At 45.8% G+C, this 23,242-nt stretch overlaps 1 protein-coding gene across 1 annotated transcript in view; it reads left to right on the plus strand.

Moving 5' to 3' along the window:
* The window catches only part of PKD2L2 (polycystin 2 like 2, transient receptor potential cation channel), a 1,478,337-nt gene that overhangs the window by 1,420,442 nt on the left and 34,653 nt on the right, over nucleotides 1–23,242 (plus strand). Inside the window, exon 12 of the mRNA XM_085615012.1 lies at nucleotides 11,268–11,358. Coding sequence (XP_085471138.1) covers nucleotides 11,268–11,358 — 91 coding nt within the window. The remainder of the gene's footprint in view (nucleotides 1–11,267; nucleotides 11,359–23,242) is intronic.

Consider the following 23,242-nt stretch of genomic DNA (forward strand, 5'->3'; position numbering starts at 1 on the left):
TGCTACTCTGGGTTGAAACGTCGACATTTTTTCCGTGGACCAGTTGAAAAGACTCTGCATAAAGACTTACTTAATCCGTCTGCAGACTGCTTCAAATATTTGTTTTTCTGGCCTTCTGTATATTATCAATCCTTCTATAAGTCACGTTGTATATATTACGCACCTTTCACCACAGCACTGAGCACTATATGTCACTCTGTCACAATTATTATTCACTTTCAGTCCTTGACAGCCATTGAAAGTAGTTATTCATAAATGATGCAATTTATAAAACTTTTTTGAATACTGTTGATGGTCTCTATGTGTGTCAATTTTGATTAATCTTCGTACAAACAAACCAATGATGGTTTAGTGCTTTAAGAAATATTCTTTAGCTGATAGACTGGTGACACATTGTGTGGTCAGGTCGCTAACATCAGAGTAGGGGTCTAATGTTGGAGTGAGCTCATAGCCATGTTGCACAAAATGTCAAGGTCGATGTTTTTGGTGTTGCGGAAAAAGTAGTAATTCTTTTAGGTTGGCCAAGAGTAACAGAATGAGATAGGTGCAGAGAGAAGGGGATGAGGAAGTGATCAGACCAGTCTACTGGTATAGGCTAAACAGCAGTTAGCATGTCTGCTTTGGGGATAACTAGGTCAAGAATGGAGCCCTTAGAGTGAGACGGTTTTGTGTTATGTTGAACAAGATCTTATCCTAAGAGAAAAGTGGCAAGCCTGTTGGCCACTGAATCTTCCAGATTTCTCTAGTGAAGATTAAAGTCTCCAATAAAAATCTGTTTGTCGCTTTGTGAGTATTGGTCGCTCACAAAGTTGGTGAATTCCTCTGTGAAGACGGAGCTGTCACCAGGCGGGTGATAGATGGTATGAAACCTGACAGGGGAGTTTTGCTGTATTTGAAGCTCCAGAGAAAGGCATTCGAAGGAGCCAAAAGAGCTTTTGGGAAAAGCTTTGAGATGAAGGGAGTTCCTGAAGATAACTGTTACACCTCCCCCGACTTTATCTTCTCTATCATTCCTGAGAATGGAATAGTTAGTGGGGAGCAGAAGATCGAAAGAAGAATGAGAAGTGCTGGTTGAGCCAGGTCTCAGTGAGGAAAAGTATATCCAGGCTGTAGAGATTAATGATGTCTGAGATTTCCAGCTTGTGTTTGTTTGCGGATCTACAGTTGTGAAGCAGACAACGAACCTCAGAGATGACTGTTTTGTTGAAGGGGGAGTCAGGGCTTTTAGGGGTGATAGGGATAATGTTCCTGAGAATAGGTGACTGGATTGAAGGTGTTTGATGTTTGGTGCGGGAGAGGGAGATAGTTGGAATAGTGCAGTGATTAGCGTTAGCAGTGATTAGCGTTAGCTGCAGAGGAGAAAGTGTGGGGGTTGGAGTTGGAAGAATTGTAGATGAGGGAGCAGGCCATTGGATGAGAAGGAGTGTTGAGTGAAGCATCCCAGATGGGGAAGGTGGTGTTGGGGGGAGGGGAGGGGAAGCGGGTGTGACGGAGGGGAATGGGACTGGCAGGGGGAAGGCTGAGCCTCAAGGGAGGACAGCAAACTGGAGTTCTGGAGGTTAAGTTGAGGTGAGGGAGAATTGAGGGAGGAGGTAGATGGAGACTGCAAAATGATGTTCCAGTGGATAAATGGAGATGAGAGAGAGAATTGAGGGAGGAGTTAAATGAGGAATCTGGAAGGACCGGAATCCCAGGGATGGAAATAGGTGGTCGAAAAGAGAGAGATAAGTGTCTTTGGCTTGGATCAGGACTTGGCCGTTGTTGTAAAGTGAGACAGTGAGTGAGCCATCGAAGCAAGCTGAGGGGGAGATTCTTAGTTGGAGCCCGTGTGGGATTGAGGAGTAGGAAGTAACGTTGAGAGAGTTATTGAAAATGGTGGTCCAGAGAGAGATGTTGCAGGTGAAGGACATGGTCAGTTTTGAGCCTCCTATAACAACTACTATGGTATTGGTCAACGGAAGGGGAATCAGGAAATTGCATGACAATCTAACAAGATTTTGTATGCACGGAGTGCATCCTCAAGTCATTATTTTGCATGCGAGATATCATCAGTATATGTCATGAAAGTATGCTTAATTCTTTACAGTGTTCACTGTATTTTGAGAATTTGGTGAAAACCCACCCACAAATTTCACAGTGGGTTACTATGAAGGTCATCAAAGAATGGATCAGTAGTGGTTGTGAGATAGATGACCTCAATTAGATTAGAGAGGTTTAAGGATATGGCAGGTAGAGGGGCGTGGCTTGGACGCCGACTGGAATGGCCGCCTGACTTTGGAGCTCCGCAGCACCGGGACGGACTTTCAACCCGTTCGGAGGCGTTCCTGCATTTTTTCCGTTTCTTTTGGCGGTTCCCAGCATCGGAGCGTGATGTGCACCCGGTGAGGTCTGGGGGTCCGCTCTTCTGTGAAAAATGCCTCATTTTCGCCGAATCTGCTAATCACCTCAGCGCGTCCGCCATTTTGGGATGATTTTACGATGCCACCGCGTCTGAGGGGAATGCCTCTACTGTGGCTCTCTGCTACTCCCTGAGTCTGTCACATCTGCTTCAACGCTTCAGAGAGGTGATTTAAATTGATATCTACATTATGTGGGCGCATAAAGATAGATTTTGCACCAGAGACTCTCTTGCTGTGACATTTACACAATTTTAATGAAACATCGCAGAATTTGTTTCCTTTCAGCTAAATCTCATATGACGCTAAATCTACTATTGGGCAACGTTATTTAATCACCAATCCTGTATGAACTGTTTCTGGTGGCTGCAACAGGGGGATATGTCATTTGGCTCCACGTGGTCTCTTTATTCATGCCAGCTTCTGAGACTTCTTGTGACTCCTGTAAGCGGATGGCTTCGTGCTGAAGATGTGATGGCCAGACTTCGTTTTTCTGCAAATGATTCGCCCATTCATATCTCTTGATGTAAGTCCCCCAGCACGACCGCCATTTTGTATTGTGCGCGATGTCCGCTTGTCGCTGAGGTGATTACAGTCATGATCTTCCTGCTCTTTCTCCAGTCACTGGTCTGTACTCTAGGCAACTAAGGACCTCTCCTTTGTGTTTTGCGCCCTGTCAGTGTGCTATGCTTCCAACTTACTCCTCATGTTGGCGCTCCGTTTTCTGAGACCTCTGCCTTCATGCTTTCCTCGCAATATGCCGCATATGCTGTGCTCCTCAATGATAACCTACTTCAGTTCCAAGGCATAAGACTTATTTTTCTAGTTCCTTTTCTGCAAGTATGCTCACCAAGTCTTAGTGCCCATCGCTTTCGCGCCCGCTGGTGATCTCCTGGTTATTACTGGAAACATCTTCTAACATCTGCTGGCATTACCTCCAGGTCCGGGGTTTCTTCATGATTTTTCCAAGTGTCCTCTGCTACTCCTGATGACCGCTGGGCTCTTCAGACTGGACATATTGACATATTGACATTCTCTGCTTTTGAGTACAGGTCGTTGTGTTGGTTTGCTTCTTTGCCTTCTGGTCACTGTCACTGGCACGTTTAGGCTTCTATGGGCAAGCTACGCAACCCAAAGTTTGTCTTTGTGCCCTCGAAGACTCCACCTTCCTCTGCCTCCTCCTCATCAACAGGTCATTCTCCTCATCCTCCTTCCACGGATCAAATGGCGACAACAGCCTCCACCCGCTCTTCTCCATCACAACTTACCTCCAGTAAGTCTTCTCCTCCTACCTCCTTACCTAAGCGCTTGAAGCAGGACTCCTCTCCTCCTCCACCCGAGTCATCTCCACCCCCTATATCTATGGAGTTGATACTTGAGGAGATTCGCGCTTTGCGCCCGTTTGTGGAGGAGACTAATACTAAGATGCAGCTTTTTGAGGCCAAATGGTCAACTATGGAGGCTCGTGTTTCTTCTGTGGAGCAGCAGGTTCCAGAAATTCAGTCAAATTCTCAACGCATCTCCTCTCTGGAAAAATCTCTTCTCGCCCTTCAACAACACACTGAAGACTTGGAAAACAGGAACAGGAGGAATAACCTACGCGTTTATGGCCTGCCGGAATCCTTGGAAGGAGATGATCCTGTCACGTTTTTCTCTTCTTTCCTTCTGAAATTGTTGGACCTTCCTGCTACTACCTCTCTCAGTATCCAACGAGCCCATAGACTTGGCCCTCGCTCCTCCTCCTCAACCAAACCGCGAGGGGTCATCATCCTCTTCCTCAAATTTACGGATCTCCTTTTGGTCCTCTCCACAGCTCGAGCGAAACGCCAAGTGTCCTGGATGGGTCAGAGAGTTTTTCTCTCTCAGGATGTCTCTAATGTCACTGCTGCCAGAAGAAAAGAATTTCTATCTCTTCGTGCTCCTCTCCGCTCTATGGGAGCTAGATATGGCCTTTTTCACCCTTGTACCTTCAAGGTAACTCATCAAAACAACACCTGGACTTTCCAAGACCCGGCTGAACTTAAGAATTTCATTCACATTCAGACTAATGCTGGCATGGACACATCCAATCCTCCTACTGGTTGATTATTTACTTGTTTGGTTTTTTCTCCTTACAGGTTCTTGCTGGAATTTTTTCCCTCCTTGGTTGATTCTTCTTCTGCCTGATGTGATTGTATAATGGTTGTCGTTTCGGTTTTCTGTTTTGCATACAATTGTTTGTTTTTGTACTGTTTACCTCCCCATGACTTCTGCATAACATGTCTCTTTTTCCCTCCCTTAGATTTTCTGTTCGATCAACCCTCTTGTAGTCCTCTTCGTATCATATGATCCGTCTTCCTCATATTCCGTCCTGGTGCGGTGTGTTGCTCTCCGGCTTGGGGGGCTGTTCTTGTCGAATCCTCCCACACCCCATCGTCATCTTGTCATCTCCCTTCCCCCTTCAGGTATGTTTTCCTCAGTCATCCGTTTTGGATATGTACTGTCTCTTCTTCTACTCCTCTTTTCCTCCCTTTTCCTTTCTTTCCTTTTTCCTTGTTCTTCTTTTACTATGTCTTCTGACTTTCTTTTGTCTTGCTCTTTTCTTTCACTCGCTTGTTATTCTCCTTTATGGCGTTTTTGGTTTTATGTCTTTTCTCTGTTCCTTGCACATTTTATTGTTATTTAATTCAAAGTTATCTCATGGAATGTGAAAGGTTTTGTTAGTCCTATTAAACGGCAGAGAGTGCTTTCCCATCTAGCCTCTTACACTCCTGACTTAGTTCTTTTACAAGAAACTCATCTTTCTGAGGCGGAGTCTCTTAAGTTAAAAAGAGGCTGGGTGGGAACGGTTTTATTTTCTCCTACATCTAACAAAAAGAATGGTGTGGCCATTTTGTGTCACAAGAAGCTCAAATGTAAAGTTCTTTGTCAAGAAAATTATACTGAGGGTCGTTGGGTCTTAGTCAAACTGTTAATCAACTCTGTATCTCTGACGGTTTTTAATGTATATGGCCCCACTCATCCTGACTGTAATTTTTGGCCTCTAATAACTTCTAAGTGTTTTCAATACAGTGATTCCCTGTTCATTCTGGGGGGGGACTGTAATCAAATTGTTGATCCGTTTCTCGATCGCAAATCCTCTGCCCGCTTCACCCCCCACAAATCACATACACAATTCCTTGACACTATCTCCAAATCTCACCTTCTTGACTCATGGAGACTGTCCCACCCTGACTCTTTGGACTATTCTTTCTTTTCACCTCCTCATGCCTCTTTCTCTCGGATTGACTACATCTTCCTTCCGCCCAATCTCGCTCCTTCCATTCCCTGCCAAAGTCATCGAGAAGGTCGTCAACAAGCAGCTGGCCGCCTTCCTCGAGACGAACGGATCCCTCGACCCATCGCAATCCGGATTCAGAGCCAACCACAGTACCGAGACCGCCCTCATCGCAGCCACCGATGACATCCGAGCCCTGCTCGACAAAGGTGAAACAGCGGCACTCATCCTCCTTGACCTCTCCGCAGCATTTGACACGGTCTGCCACCGCACCCTAGTCCAACGCCTCAATGACACCGGCATCCAGGGGACTGCTCTGGAATGGATCATCTCATTCCTCTCCGGCAGAACACAGAGAGTACGCCTCCCTCCGTTCCGCTCTGAGGCCACCGAAGTCATCTGCGGCGTCCCGCAAGGATCGTCGCTCAGCCCCACTCTCTTCAACATCTACATGAAACCCCTCGCTGCCATCGCACGCCAACACAACCTCAACATCATTTCCTACGCCGATGACACCCAGCTGATTCTCTCCCTCACCAGAGACCCCGACACCGCCAAAGCCGACCTACACGAAGGGATGAAAGATGTCGCCGAATGGATGAACATCAGCCGCCTGAAGTTGAACACGGACAAGACAGAAGTCCTCATCCTGGGACCGTCGCCCTCCGCATGGGACGACTCCTGGTGGCCCCCGGCCCTGGGCACCGCACCCAAGCCAACGGACCACGCACGCAACCTGGGCGTCATCCTGGACTCCTCCCTATCGATGACCAGACAAGTCAACGCTGTCTCCTCATCTTGCTTCCACAACCTCCGCATGCTCCGCAAGATCTTCAGATGGATCCCGACCGAGACCAGGAAGACTGTCACCCAGGCCCTCGTCACCAGCAGACTAGACTACGGAAACACCCTCTACGCCGGCACTACAGCCAAGCTTCTGAAAAGACTTCAGCGTATCCAGAACGCCTCCGCCCGTCTCATCCTGGACGCCCCCCGACGCAGCCACATCTCGAGCCACCTGAGAGACCTGCACTGGCTCCCTGTCAACAAGAGGATCACGTTCAGACTCCTCACCCACGCACACAAATCCCTCCACGACCTGGGCCCAAGGTACCTCAACGACCGCCTGACTTTCTACACGCCCACCCGACAGCTACGATCCGCAAACCTCGCCCTCGCCGCCGTCCCTCGCATCCAGAGAGCCACCGCCGGAGGAAGATCCTTCTCCTACCTAGCGGCCAAGACATGGAACTCCCTGCCCGTCCACCTGCGGCTGACCCAGGACCACTTCGCCTTCAGGAAACAGCTCAAGACCTGGCTGTTCGAGCAGTAGCAGACCCCCTCCCCCAAGCGCCTTGAGACCCTTCCGGGTGAGTAGTGCGCGCTATAAATTCCATGATTGATTGATTGATTGATTGATTGATTCTCAGTCTCTTTCTCAAAATCTTCTTTCCTCATCTGTAGAACCGATAGTTATCTCAGACCATGCTCCCATTGTCACTGTTCTTGATCTTCTTCCTCCTCATCCCAAATCCTCCCGCTGGCGCTTCAATAATTCTCTCCTCCTGGATCCCCTCTTTTCTTCTTCTTTTCTTTCCTTTGCTACGGAATTTTTCCTACTCAATTCTGATCCTTCTTTGCCCCCTCATATTATCTGGGACTCTTTTAAGGCTACCGCTCACGGTTTTGTGATTGACTTTGTCTCAAAGAAAAAGAAGTCTTATCTTAAGAAACAGAAAGACCTTCTCTCCCATATTAAATCCCTGGAGCATAAATTCTACACCTCTTCTACTACAACGGTTTTACCAGACCTTATACGCGCCAAACTCGATTTTAACAAAATCTCCACTGACAACGCTTCCTCATCACTACTCCGCAGCAGCGCCCGCTACTACGGAGGTCGCAACAAGTCAGGTAAACTCTTGGCCAACTACCTTAAGTCTCGCAGGGAGCGTAATCTGATTGATTCAATATATTCCACTGATAATCTTCTCTTGCATAAGGAGCAGGATATACTCACCCAATTTCAACAGTTCTATCAATCTCTTTATACTCCTGAATCCCCCCCTTCGGCTGCTCTTATTCAATCCTACTTGGACAAAATTCCTGCCCCCTCCACTTCTCATCTTAACTTCCCTGATCTTGAACTTGACCTTTCTATTACCGAACTAGATAGCGCCTTAACAGCTCTAACCAAGGGTAAATCTCCGGGCCCAGACGGTTTCTCTGTGGAGTTTTATCTAAATTTTTCAGATCTTTTGCTTCCTAAACTTCTCTCCCTCTTCCAATCCTTCTTTACCTCCGGTACAGCTGCTGGTACCTTTCACGAGGCTACGATTTGCCTAATACCCAAAGAGGGTCGTGACCCGCAATTTTGTAAAAATTATCGCCCAATATCCCTTGTCAATGTAGATTATAAATTATTTGCTAAACTTCTTGCCCGGCGCTTAGATCCTTTCCTCCCACACCTTATAGGTAAGGAACAATGTGGATTCGTAAAGGGCAGACTCACCTCAGATAATTCCCGCCTTTTTCTCAATGTTCTCAATAAGGTACCTTCTCTCAACTTTTCTCTAGCTGCCATATCAGTTGATGCTGAGAAGGCTTTTGATAGAGTAGATTGGTCCTTTCTTTTTGCCTCCCTTCGTTGGCACGGTTTTGGTCCTAATTTTATTTCTCTTGTTTCTTTACTTTACTCCTCCCCTAAGGCGTCTGTTCTAGTTAATGGCCAGCTATCCCCTTATTTTCCCTTGCAACGTGGCGTCCGTCAGGGCTGTCCTTTGTCCCCTTTACTTTTTGTCCTAGCTTTAGAGCCATTTCTTACGTCTATTAGAAACAACGTTTCTATTTCTGGCTTCCCTTATGATAAAACTCATTTGAAACTCTCTGCGTATGCAGATGACATTCTTTTGTTTATTTCTGATCCTGACCAATCCATTCCGGCCTTACTACTTGAGTTTAACTCCTTTTCCCAAGTTTCTGGTTACAAGATTAACTCTGATAAAACTGAGATCCTTCCTCTTACTAAATTTTGTCTCCCTCATCAGTTTTCGACCACTGGTTTTGCATGGAACTCCTCTAAAATTAAGTACCTTGGAATTTTGTTCTCTAACTCCATCTCTTCATCTATTCGGTTGAACATGTCTGCTGTACTATCCCGTATGGATAAGTTGTTCTCTTCTTGGAATCCTCTCTTTCTCTCATGGTGGGGTCGGCTGGACTCGATCAAAATGATGATATCTCCCATTCTTATATACATCTTTTCCATGCTCCCCATTCATATCCCTGATATTTATTTCAAACGCATTGATTCCTGTCTCTCTAAGTTTCTTTGGAATAATAAAAAATCGAGAATTGCGCTAGCTGCTCTTCGTAAACCTAAGTCCAATGGCGGAGTCAACTTTCCGGATTTCCGTCTTTATCATAAATCTTTTTCTCTTCGTCAAGCTTCTAATTGGCTTGTTCTTGCACCTTCCCCTCTTGCTCCTCTTTGGCTCTCTATTGAACGCTCACTCCTCTCCCCTTTCTCCTTATCTGAAATTGTACATTTCACTGCTAAGAATTTAACCACTCCTCTACCCCTGTTCAAGCACACATCTTCTCTTTTACATGCTCTGGTCCGTCCTGACCCGGTCTCTCGTGAATCCTTTTTGGCCTCCCCTATCTGGTGCAATTCGCTTATTCTCCTCAATAATCGTCCTATTTGTTGGACTGTGTGGAGATCAAAGGGTCTGATGTGGGTTAACCAACTTTTTGATGGTTTTCTCCCATGTTCCTTTCCTCAATTCCGACTTCTTTTTCGCTGTCCCCAGTCTTTTTTCCACCGATTCACTGTCCTCATGGCCATCATACTTGATGTCTACTATTCTCTTCCCTTATCATCCCCTTCTGTTTCCCATTCCCCGCTTCTTCAGATCCTGTCTACTCTCCCTAAAGCCTCTCTTATTTATAAATTTTTCTCCTCCCCCAATCCGACCCGCCCGAAATCTAAATTGGAACTTGCTTGGGAGCTTGATTTGGGCTGTGACTGGTCTATAGCTGTTTGGGACAAAGTTTGGGCCAGGTCCTTAAAAATCTCCCGTTCCGCCTCACTAACTCAATCTATGTTCTTTCTATACCATAGACTTTATCTCTCTCCCGTTTCTATTTCTCGTTTTTCTCCTGATAAGGACTCTACCTGTTGGACCTGCTCTGTCCCTAATGCTGATCTTTTTCATTTACTTTTTCTATGCCCTTCTGTTCTCGCACTCTGGGATCAGGTGTGGTCTCATATCTCTCGTCTCTTTTCTATCTCTATCCCATACTCTATCCCTCTCCTTTTTTTAGGTAGTATCTCTGACACTCTTGATATTCCTTCTCGCTCCTCTGGTCTATTAGATCTTATGTTGGCTTTGGCTTTCCAACACATTTCTTTTAACTGGAAGGATCTCTCTAAGCTCTCTATACAATGTTGGTGGAATTCTCTCTGTCACTATCACAGGCTTGATGTTCGTTTCGCCGCTGCTTCCATTCCTACCCTCAATAGAGATTTATTCTGGTTGCCTCTCACAGCATGTCTTGACCGCATGGCTCTGAAATCGAAATCTATCTCTCCTTTATCCTCTGAGAATTTCAAACCCCCATGAGTGACTTTTGCTCTGTCCCTCTTCTTCCTTTCTTCTTCTCTACTCCTCTTAGATCTTTTGCATTTGCATTTGTCTTTCCTGCCTTTCAACTATTCCCTACCCTTGGCTTATTTGCTCTTTCTATTCTACCTACTTTCTCTCTGATCTCATCATCTATTCTTCTCCTAACGCCTTATATTTACCTTTCTCTTTCTCCTTTCCCTTCCTTCCTTTCTCCTCCCTTTTTCTCCTCTTTCCCCCTTTTCCTCCTGGTTGCCTTTAAAATTTTACAAAATGCTTTTTAAATTTTTCCTCAGGTTTCTTATGTTTAACGCATGATGACCCTCTATTATTTTTCTCTTTTTGATTCTGTATGACAATGTTCTATATATGACCTGTATTTTGTTGTTCACTATGCTTTTTCTTCAATAAAGCATTTCAAACATAAAAAAAAGGATATGGCAGGTAAAACAAAAATGGTATATTTATTGGTATGTCGCCATTTAACGTCTGATAGAATTTGAAACATTATGTAACTCCTGGTCATCATGAAGAAATGAAACATAGGTCCCACTGTTTTCCTCTCAATACATATATAGGGATGTATGACACAATCACGCATGCTTTCACAATGCATTCCATTACAACGCGGGCAATACAACGAACGTGTTCCATTACCACGCAAGTCATTAGAACAACTTGCATTAGGGAAGCGCTGGACTTTGGAAAAGTATATAATACTATTCTAGCTTCAATCTGTTCAACAGCCGGGAAGGTGTTTCCCTAATGCAAGTCGTTGTAACAACTTGCGTGGTATTGGAACGCGTGGTAACAACGCATTTGTTGTTTTGTCCGTGATGTAATGGTAGTGCGTAGTTCCGGCTGCGTAGTAAAGGATGTATCCCCATATATAGCTCACTCAGTAGACAATTACAAAAACCGCACTTTAAGTTGAAACGTGCTTCTTTCTCAAATAATCTGATCTAATTGATTTATTTGTATTATTAACAGGCCAGTGTACTCTGCTGCAAGTGCAACCAATAAATATAAACATCCAGGCGGCGATAAGAAGTTTACAAAATATGACGTGGATGGTAAAGAGGTATGTTTTGTTCATTTTAAGGCCTTACAGAAGAGAGTTTAACTCTTCCTGAAAAGAACATAGCTCTGTGCAAATAGTTACACAAATGGCTGCAACAGGCAGTTGTTCTCGGATTTTTACTGTGTTCATTCTTAAGGTGGCTGACAGATTCAGATTTGATACTGTACTATTATGCTTTTTTCAGCATTTCAGTGGAGCTGTATTGTGTGTTTGGCGCCCACCGATTATTGTCTGCTTCCTAGCCCAGGAACATAACACATTTCACTGGAGCTTAAGGACACTATCAAATCACAGTTTAGTGAATTGCACTCTAGTAGCCCAAACATTATTTTCCAGCATTAGATCTTGCATAGAGATTCAAATGCTTGAATCATTCCTATTCGGTGAGCTGTACACAATGTCTCATAAGTAGTACAGTCAACTAATTTGAAAAGACCCACATTTCTGTCTACGAGTCAGCCGTGGCCTGTTCAGGTAAGAGCGGTGAGGCCAGGTTGGGGTGGGCATTTGACAGACAACCACAAGGGAAAATTAAATAAATAATTAACTTTCCCTCGTCGTTGTCCCCCACCTCTCTTACCTGCACAGGCCGTGGCTGCTACGAGGTGAAAGTGCACAGAACTCATCGTCATCCAGAGTCTACTAAGCCTTAAATTTCCACTCCATGTCGTGTGAGAGTGTTCCTGTACAGAGCTCTGTGCTTTAACACTTAAGATACGATTATATGTTGTCAGAACATCTTCCCACAATATCTCTTTCCAAGCCCATTGGCGGCCTGTTACCTGTAGAATGTTGTTTCTGGGATTTTCTGCTCAAGGAACATCGAATCTAAGGAGCTACAGGCAGAGAGTAGAAGGCAGCAGACTCCATATCTGAGCCCACACGGTGCACAGAGGGAAGTGCAGGGACGGTGGCCTCACCTTGACGAAAGTTTGATTACAGGGAGCCGGCATTGCTCCTGCGCCTTTTCGAGCTTCAACGATTGTGAAACTCTGTACTACTGCAATGTGTTTAAGCAGCCCCAGACCATAGTGGGTCTATCCTCAACCTACTAAAGAACGGTAGGAAAGAAAGGGAATATAGGGGCTCTTAGATCCTGACGAAAGCCGTAAACACACTTGTATGGGCTACATTCAAATGGCTGAAACATGTTGACAAATATGCAGTTAGGAGGGGTGAGGGGCTACTAAAAATCCCCAACACCACCATCCTATATTTATTTTAATCCTGACCGGGAAATCCAGGAATAAAATATATAGGCGTATATTCCTGAGACAGTTTTAGATTCTATCTTATGCACTTATATCTTTTCTGAATCCCTACAATTGTATTTGTATTATCTTCCCCCGCCCTGTTTCTCCACCCCAGGTCCCAGGTGTTGGTCAGCACGGGGGTGTTGTTTAGCAAGCCCTATGATGAAGCATGCCACAAATTGTGGGTGAAGGCAGTTTTAAAATACCAAGCACGTGCCACTGAGTACATCAGCGTGTGTCTATATACTCCTACTTCTCTTTTGTGTGTGTGTCCATGTCTGAGCCCTTCAGAATGCTATGCTAGGGGATTTATAGAGCGCATGGCGACCAGTAGGCATCCCAGCGCTAACAGAGAAAGAAAACCACTCAACAGAGAGCAAAGGAGTCACCTAAATTCTTCAAAAGCAGAGTCTTAAGGGATTTTCAGAAAACACAGGTTGAATAGCCATGGGAAGAGCATTCCAGAGCTTGGCCTCATTAGAACAAAAAGACCGTCCTCCACTTCTAGTTCTTCTAATTGTGGGGACAGAGGCCAGGTGTAAATTGGTGGATCTAAGAAGCCTTTTGGGGAAGTAGGAGGTAACAAGTTGGTGGGAAATAGGGGGACCACGTGCATTGAGGGCTCTGTATACCGTACACAGAGATTTAAATTCAATTGTTCGGGCAACAAACAGCCAATGGAGCTCTCTCATACCCTGTCTGCCTGACGTATACGTAGAGATCCCAAATAGCATACAATGCAGCAGCATTTTGCATAACTTGTAGTTTTTGAATAACTGCCTTGGGAGCACCCAGGTACAGCGAGTTGCCGTAGTTCAGGCGGGAAAGAATCAGAGCCTGGACTACCAGACTCCTCCGAGGGCTAACAAAGCAAAGGCAGGCTCTTGCGCAACATATGCAGAATTCCAAAACAAAAGGCAGAAAGTTCAGTAGCCTGGGTCTCCATGGACAAAGTATTTTCGAGCCACCTTCCCAAACTTTTTCTAGCAGGTTTGGGGGCAGGATTGGGACCGAGACAGACCAGCTAGCCCAGAGCCATATAGAAAGGGAGATTGTTTGGTCTGTCGTAATCCCTTTCCTGCCCTCAAACCTGCTATAAAAAGTTTCAGAAGAGGCAAAAAGAAACTCTTCAAAAGTCTGACTGCGTGGGGAGGTAGCCTCTCACTGGTGTTAGACTCAACCCGCTACCTTGCCTGTCCATTTGTACCCTGCTGTCCGGCGGGTCTGGGCTGCTAGTGCCGTGTTGTGCGTACTCCACCCTGTCGGCCAACTTACCCAGCTGTAAGGTATCCCCAGGTAAGTGGCCTTCATCCGGTACACCGCCCTGCCGATGTGCCTTCTTTACCAGCCCTTGCTCCTCTTTTCACCACCATGCCGCCTGTGGGGCTCACGTCCAGGTGGCTCCCTCCATGTGCGGGGTTTTGATCTTTGTTTTTTCCTTTTTTTAAGGATCATCCCACCAATGTCATGGCTGCCAGCAAATCGCTCAGAACACCTCGATGCCTTCATCTGAGAGATGCACTTCATCTCCAGTGTACAATTTCGGTCACCTCGGGTTGATCAGACTGTGCTTCATACTCTCAAAGCCATTCGCCTTGCAGAACTTGCTGACTGCGATGTTAAGTTTCCTCCTCAAGTTATTCAATACCCCATTCGATATGCCCCACAACATTTCTGCATGGGGAGGATTTCCTATCACATGACGGTGGTGCTGCCAAAAGCCCCTGCAGTTTCTGTCAGCCCTATCCATATGCCATGTGTATTATTAGAATATCCAGATATTGCGCGGCTGTTGCCTGTAGCTTGCCCTGGGTTACCCCCAGCTGCCCTCCTTTCACATCTCTGGGGTGCCCCACCATCTTATGTTGGTGACATCTGGATGGCTTGCCTGGCCGCTGCAGATCCACTATTCCTGCATCCGGTGGATAAATGAATGACCGACCACCCAAGCTGTCCTGAGCTGGACCCCAGTCAAGGCAACAATAACAACTGTCAGGTTGCGCGGGCCATGCGTAGTCACAAAAAACAGGGCGTCACGCAAGTTTTGTAAGCGTTGGGGCGCCACCTGCCCACCACTTTGATCCCCACCGCTGGCATCCCGTGTTGCGCGGTCATCGTTACTCTCCTATCCTGAATGAGTAGGAATACAAGCGGCACACTGGGCAGTACCTGCGGTCCTCTATGCATTGCACCTGTGTCCTCTTTGGTTTTGTTGTTATTGTTATGTTATGATCAATGCCCTTTAATGTGATATACGGCAACATATATTTGTACATTGACCCTATGTACCTTTTTCTAAATGTCAATAAACAAATTATTTAAAAAAAAAAAAAAAGGTGCTTTACAAACTATTCCCCGAGACAGAATGTTAGTTAAGGCTCTCAGGAAGAAATATATGGCTACGATCGGCCAGAGCAAACAGGATTTGAGGACAGTAGCATGAACGGACCTAGTTGCAGTAAGGTCCCTCAAGGACATGAGGAAGTTTTGGGAGGTTGTAAACCAACCAGTTTTTTCTGAAAATGCCTTTCAAAAAATATAATCTGTGATATTAGGAGAAGTCTGGGAGGCTCACTTTACTCATTTATTTAACCCTTCAAATAACATATATTTTTAGATATCCATGAACCAGTAGGGGCTGTAAAAGCGGGAGAATTGTCTCTTTTTAGAGAGGATATTTCAGTAAAAGAGGTGGAAAATGCTATTACTCAGGGCATTCACCTTAAAGTGCCTGGTCCAGATGGGGTGCCCTTAGATTTGTTTAAGGACAATACAAGTGTCTGGACCCCACTACTAACAAATGTTCTTAGAGGTTCTATTTTTGGGCCTTTGCCTGGTTCTTGGAGTGAGGTGATAGTGGTTACGGTTTTTAAAAAGGGGGACAAAAACGACAAGGCCTGTTACAGACCGATTTCATTGATTAACTCTACCATAAAGGTTTTAGGAACAGTCCTTCTGGCTCGATTATAGGAATGGGCAGCCGATGATCATGCATTGTCAAGGGTCTAGTACGGTTTTCGGCGAGGATTGGGCACCACAGAGCAATGCCTCAATTTGTCCCTAAGTGTAAGTAAGCACTCTAGGTCCATGAAGAGCTCTTTATATCCTGCCTTCATGGATCTCAATCAATTAATCAATCGGGGAATTGCAAGCGCGCTACTCACCCGTGAGGGTCTCAAGGCGCTGTGGGGGAGTGTCCGCAGATCTGTTTATCCAAAGAGCCAGGTCTTGAGGGTCTTCCTGAAGGTGTTCAGGGAGGGAGCGAGTCTGATGTCTGCCGGTAGCTCGTTACAGGTCTTGGCTGCAATGTGAGGGAAGGATCTTCCGCCTGCTCTGGCTCTGTGGATGTGCGGGGTTTCGGACAGTGCGAGGTTGGAAGATTGGAGGTTTCTTTTGGGTACGTGAAAGTTGATTCTGTCGTTGAGGTATTTGGGTCCGTTGTTGTATAGGCATTTGTAGACGTGAGTCAGGATTTAGAAAGTGAATCTTTTCTCCACGGGGAGCCAGTGGAGAATTCGTAAGTGTTGGCTGATATGTTCGTGTCGGGGGATGCCGAGGTCAAGTCTGGCGGCGGTGTTCTGTATTGTCTGGAGTTTGCAGAGTAGGGACTTGTTGATGCTGGCGTAGAGTGCGTTTCCATAGTCCAGTCTGCTGGTGATGAGTGTGTGGGTGACTGTCTTCCTTGACTCGGGGGGATCCACTTGAAGGTCTTGCGGAGAATGCGGAGGGTGTTAAAGCAGCTGGAGGTGACGGTGTTGACCTGTCGGTTCATGGTGAGTGATGAGTCGAGTACGATGCTGAGGTTCTTGGCATGGTCTGAGGGGGTAGGTGGGCTTCCGAGGACCGTCGGCCACCAGGTGCTGTCCCATGCAGAAGGGGTGGTACTGAGGACGAGGAGCACATGATGGACCTATCAAGTGCTTTTGACAATGTCAATGGGGACAAGTTGTGGCTCATTATGGACAACATGGGAGTGAAGACTTAGGACTCGTCACCTTATTACACAGATTACACTCTGAGACCATAGTGAAGATTAGGTATGGCCCACATGTTGAGAAAACAAACTCCATACCATCAATGAAAACAGTTCAGCAAGGCTGTATTTTGGCCCCTTTTTTTGTTTCTTATTTACATGAATGGCACAGTGTCTCACTTGTTGACGGAAAAACTTGACTGTCCCAAAGTTGGGCGTGATTTTATCCCTACATTATGATATGGTTACAAAGCTGTCCTAATAGCTAGGACAGCAAATAATTTATTGAAAAGCCTGGATGCCTTTGGAGTTTTCATGGACTCTGTGGACTTAAAGGTGAACTATATCAAAATCATATATCTTGGAGTGCGGTCCCAAGAGAACCAAGTCCAAAATATTTAAGGTACAGGAAATGATGGTTTAGAAAGTTTCCAAGCTTCTCCTACTTGGGAATTGTTTTTAATTCCCAGCTTTCTTGGGATCCCCTAGTCGTACTAAGAACTATACAGACTACCAGAGAGATGATTACCTTATATAAAGCAAAATACCTTACAAATGCTTCTTATGGGGCAGGAGTTTGGGGCTACAGTAACTGCTCCAATCTTCAGGTGGTAGAGAATACTTTTATACAAAGGCTTTTATCAGTACCCAAAGGTTCACCTATGTCCTTCTGCCATCATGAATTGGGATTAGGACACATTGAAGACATGCATCGTTTGGCTTCCTTATTGCTATGGGCAAAGATCTGGCCTAGCACAGAATTAGAATTTACAAGGTCTATTATTCTAGAGTGTCTTCTTTTATCCAATATTGATCCAATTCCCTGGTTTAGTTATCTTAAATGTACATTTCAGGAATTGAACCTAGCTGATTTTTATTTTAATCCTTCTAATTGCCTCAGCAAGCAAAATCTTTTATTAAAACAGCTTATGGAAATAGAGCGAGTGCAAAGCATTTACAGTTGCTGAATTAGCAGAGTTCTTTCAGTCATCTGACTGTGAGTGAGCTAGTAACGGAACCTCAACCTTATCTTATTTTCTTTACAAATCCGCAACATATATTTTATCTGACTAGGTTTTGCTTGTCCTTAATTCATTTTTCTGGTTGTCTTCCTGCAGCAATGCAAATCTTCCATTGTGCCCATGTAATAACATTCCAAAACAAAGCACTCTGCACTTTACCTTGTTTTGTGCCACATATAAAACAGAGAGAGACAGATTTCAGTTACATTTATTGAGGGCTCATCACCCCGTTTCTTATACAGAAAGTTTTAGGTTTCTTCTTTCTCTGGATTCTCCTGATATCTGTCACTGTGTCCCCAATTTTATTAAAGGAGCGATTACAATTAGAAAGAGGTAAGAGGGAGAGTTTGTGTTTTAAAGTCTTTTTAACATAGCATTTTGCAGTCATTTATTTTAAAGAATAATTTAAGGGACAACTGTTTTAAACAAAATGATAATATAATTTTAAATGAATTGTACTAACTGTGATGCTGATGTTTGTGTGATTTTTTTATAATGTCTGTAACACTTTTATGGTTCATTCATGAAATCAAATAAAGCTTGTTTGACTGACTGAATCAGAACTGAGGTTCTGGTGCCAAGAGTGACCCTTAAATCCTAGATTTAGGGGTCTTAGGGTTGTGGGTGCAAGTATCTAATGGGCTACTAGCCCCAGCTTCTAACATCCATTGAGGTGACCACATTCGGGGTGTGTGTCACCTTTTCTTCCCAGAAACCTCTATTCTGCCACTGAAAGTGGCAGAAACATTCATAGGCTCTACAATACAGACTGACATATATTAAAAATAGTGCTATGACCTTGTCATACATGGTGAGAGCACAGTCAAGTTCGAGCAGTTTGCACTGCTCCTGCAGTCTGCAATGGCAAGACTGCTGCCATCTGTTTATTTAGGTCACTCAGGGTGACACAAACAGTGCTTCACTGGTGACCCCTTTAACTCCAATGCCTTGGGTACCACTGGTACCATTTACCAGGGACTTATAAGGGGGTTAATGTCCTTTCCAATTGGGATTACCAATTCACATGTATCAGTTTTAGGGAGAGAGTCCTGGGGCCTGGACAGCAAGCTCCAGTGCACTTTGAGTGTCATTACCATCAGCATGTGGGAAAAAGGTGTGTGGCGGTGACCATACAAAATGGCACTTTCCTACATGTGCCTTTAGCTTGAGAAAAAAACGCCAGTTCCTCTGGAGAAGCCGCTCTTGAGACACTTCCCATTGGACCTGTCCTACTCAGGGAAGTTTGAAGTGCTTACATTCCTGTGTGATTACAGAGAGATTTTGAAGAGTTTCTTTCTGCTTTTGAAGGGCTGAGAAAGCTCCGATATGGAGCCAGTTGCCTTCCACACTGCCTGCAGCTCCTTAGATTCGATGTTTCTTCAGCAAGCAAATCCAGAAACAACATTTTACAGGTAACAGGCTGCCAATGGGCTTGGAAAGAGAGATCAAGGGAAGATTTTCTGAACTCCCAGCTTTGTAGCAGAGGCAGCCCACGAACAGGGCATGAAGGGCCAGTGCATTAACAGCAGCCAGGGGCCTGTAAAAAACAGTTTTTGTTTCCATAGAGCCAAGTAGAAAGGGGGATATCCCCCCCATCCCATTCAGTGATTTGGGGCGCTAAAAAAGTGCGACAAGAAGGGCGAGAAACTTTGGGCCATTCTGGGGCCCGGTGATGTTTTGAACCCTTCTATGGGGGAGCACCATTGTAAAACAGGCTGGGGCGGGAGAAGGGTTATAAGGGTTGCTGCCCCTTGATTAGGGTCAATTCAAGGAGTAATGTGCTATCCAAATGGAAGGAAAATTATCAGCGGGACCATGAAGTGCAACGAACTTCCTCCTCACCCTGTGACGGTGCAATCAGGAGCCCAGCAGCGAACAGAGGAGAAGTTAGCTGGTGCTGGTCATCGCTGCCAACGCAGCAGCGGCTGGGCTCATCGGGGAAACCTGCACCACTCACTGCCGCAGCCTAGGATAATGCGTTGCACCGCCTAAGAACTCCCCACAAGCAGATCGCCTGAAGACACGGAACCTTAAAGGGACAGAGTCCTCACTGCAACCTACAGCCAGGAGTAAGCGCTCAGCTAGAAAAGAAACCAGAAGGATTAATAAGTGGGCCAGCACCCCGAGCCAGTGATAACTGCCCCGGACAAACGAGAGGGCCACATTGGACCACCAGGTATTTGCATCCGCAATTGAAATCAGTGGCAAAAGGGGAGAGCGGAGAAGGGCCGCAAGGACACTCCATGGGGGCCGCCGGGCACCTATTAAGCAAGGAGGCCGGCCAGGGACAGTTGATTGGTCCTGCAAGAGTGCTGGTGAGCCAACAAGGGGTGGCAGCACTGCAGGAGAGTGAGTGAGTCGGGGACAGCCCCTGGGGCGACTCAACCTGGCTCACAGGAGAAAGGCCCATACAGAAGGGAGAGAGTCTTGCAACAGACGAAGGCCTGCTCATATTTCAAGCAGTTCAGCATATTTTTAGAATGGGCCCAGCAAAAATTACACCTGGAGGAATGCAAGCTACTCTACCATGATGACTTCCTGTTCGAGGGACAGGCAGGGTCAGGGAAGTGCATTGGCGCGCTGAAGGCATTCCAGTAACTAGCTTTAGAGCAAGATATTCCACTAGCAGCAGACAAGACGGTGAGCCCTGCAACAAAATTGGTGTTTCTTGGGATTGATTGGGACTCCATAGCAGGCACATTCAGGATACTAGAGGACAAGCTCCACAAGATGAGAAAGAAGTTAGCGGTTATGTACAGCAAAGAAATGGCTACACTCTGGGGACTCCAAAGGTTAATAGGAAAGCTAAACTTTGGAGCTAGAGTTATACCAGCAGGACGAGTTTTTGCAAGACGCCTGACCTTGCTAACTGATGGATCACAGGAGCAGCATCATCGCACTAGGCTCAGGGCAAGGGTAAAATGTGACGTGGCCATGTGGCACTCATTACTGGACTTCAGTGGCTCCTAACATGGAGAGAAGGATGGGGGACTGCCATGCAAATAGCCCTTTTCACAGATGCAGCAGGTACCAAGGCTTTGGAGCAATATTAGGAAGGGCATGGGGCAATGGCCCAAGAGGTGGGAAGAATTGAATGTCACAAAGAACATCACCTTCCTTGAGTTGCTCCCCATTGTGGTGGCACTGACGGTCTGGCGGGAAAAACTGAGAGACATGAAACTCACTCTCTGGTCTCACAATCAAGGGGTGGTGCATGCAATAAACATTAGGGCAGCCAGATGCCCCAAAATACTGAGGTTTATAAGGTAAATGGTGACGTTACAAATGGAGGGGACCTCGACATAAAGGCAAGACACGTCCCTGGGGTTAAGAACTCACTGGAAGATATGCTGCCTTGTTTTCAGATGAGCAAGTTCAGGAACATAGTACCAGAGGCAGAGCAGCAGATGACTCATTTGCTGGACATTTTGTGGGAGCTGGCAGAACATACTTGTGAAGTCTGATTTAGAGTGCACTCACACCCAGTGCTGCAAGGCATTATAAAAAATATGCAAGCACGGTGATGCAGGTGACAGGGCTCCAATCACTGGATGACTCCGGAGCCATGGCTAGAGAATGTTTCATCTAATGGGCATTCTGGGGGTGTGCACCTCCCGACTACATATTATTTCCGCCGGACCAGGTGCAAATGTGCCTGGGGTCAGGGGGTGGCTATTTTCTCCTTTGGAAGTCAGCCTGGATGCATATCATAGGCGGTGTAAGCTTTGAAGCTCACTGCCTTGATGTTCTACTTCCTAGCCATCCTGTCAGGGAGGGAGGTGTCACCTCCTTCCTGGCCAGGTCATTTTCTCTGACTCCTGGGAGAGTTCACGCAGCTTATCCATGTGTCAGATTCCTGTCTTGGCGGCAGCAGTTGCGGGCTGTCAGCCAGGGCACATGAAATGTTGGGGAAACCAGGTGGGCAACCTTTATGATAGCCACCTGTGTGCTTGCCACATAAACTCTGACACTGTAATTATGTCAGGGGTGATGAGGCAAGTTGTTTGATACCAAACATGACATATTTTGGCAGTACCATAATGGAGTTGCAACCTCCAGGGTGCCTGGGTGCCAGCCCATGTTATCTATGGAATGCCGATCACTTATAGTATCCCTTAATGGCAAGACGCTAATATAGAGGCTTATACGCTTGCACTTATATGTCCAGACCTTAAATATAGTGCACCCTTCCTCCTGGGCTCAAGAAGCCTTCCTTAGGGATGACTGACATATACAATACAGACCAGGTAGCCTACCTAGCTTGGTCACATGTTGAAATTATATATCATAGCACATAGAGATAAAACAAGGCATTGTTGTACGGACAGCAGTTACGCGGCATTTCAGAATATGATAACCTTTTGTGAGATATACCACAGTGTAGTCACAGTGAACATGTCGTAGGGTGCCAAGTTAACTATTATTCGGTACTTTGATTGGGTTCATGGGTAAGTGTTGCAGCTTGTTCTTGAGCTGAATTAAAAACAGTCATCCAAGTCAGGAATCCCCAAATATCTCTGGGCCTAGATACTAGTGGCAATAACTCCCAGTATGTATTTAATCGTTCTTGACAAAATGTAACATCTAGAATCCATGTCTTGATGACGGGGGAGGTATGCTTGCCCCAGTGCATTGCGACTCTATACTTTGCAAGCAATAGGAGCATAGCTAGTAACTTGCTGCATCCAATTGGGGCATCCTTGACATACCCTAAAAGTCCTATGGTAGGTGATGGGATCTCCAGTTTCTCATTTATCTTTTGAAACACCTCCCTCCAAAATTCCTCCATTACGGGACAACTCCAGGCCATGTGGAGAAACGTAGCATTTGGAGTCTTGCATATCCAGCAGTTTGCATCAGAGCGGAGTCCCATGCGTTGAGCTGTGGGGGGTTCTATAGATGCGATGCAAGTATTTAAAATTTATGAGACTCAATTTTTAGTTGGGGGAAAGCATCTTTAATTGCCCACAACAGAACTGCCATTGGTCCTCTAGTATAGGGTCCTCCCGATGAGAATTCCAACCCTCTAGGGCCTTTGGCTGTGTTACCGGGGATGTGCGTTGCATGGAGTTGTAAAGCCTTGTGATAAGTTTATTAGGAGATGGGTTGGAGACCATTGATTCTAAGACTGGGAGAGTGACTGGGGGGACGGAAATGTGTCATGTAGTTTGCGACATGCACCTCTGATAACAATAAATCAGAGAATCTGGAGTTCCCATCGAGATCTGTAGGAGGGTTCATAAAGATATAATTCGGGTATAGGTCAGCAATGAGTTCCCATCGAGATCTTTAGGAGGGTTCATAAAGATATAATTCAGGTATAGGTCAGCAAATGTGGCCCAGCCCAGGTTGTGCGCACACGTAGGTTTGCCCCATCTCCCAGTATTGGCAGCTGTGGATTTTGGGCAAGTATAATAGACGGTGCATATTATATCGATTGATCCACGCGGTTACGGAGCCTGTTCCAAGTCCAGCGCAGCGTTTCCGCTGTGTTTAAGGTAGTGTGTTGCCATCCATAGGGTTGATTTAGAGCTACCGTTAGTGGTACAGAGGCCACGCTGTCGGCTTCAACTGCCACATGAGGTTGAAAAGGGGGTGGAAACATACAATGGTGTAGGTATTGCGCCTGTGCGCAG

The sequence above is a fragment of the Triturus cristatus genome, chromosome 7 (genome assembly GCF_964204655.1).
Source record: "Triturus cristatus chromosome 7, aTriCri1.1, whole genome shotgun sequence".
NCBI classification, from domain to species: Eukaryota; Metazoa; Chordata; class Amphibia; order Caudata; family Salamandridae; genus Triturus; species Triturus cristatus.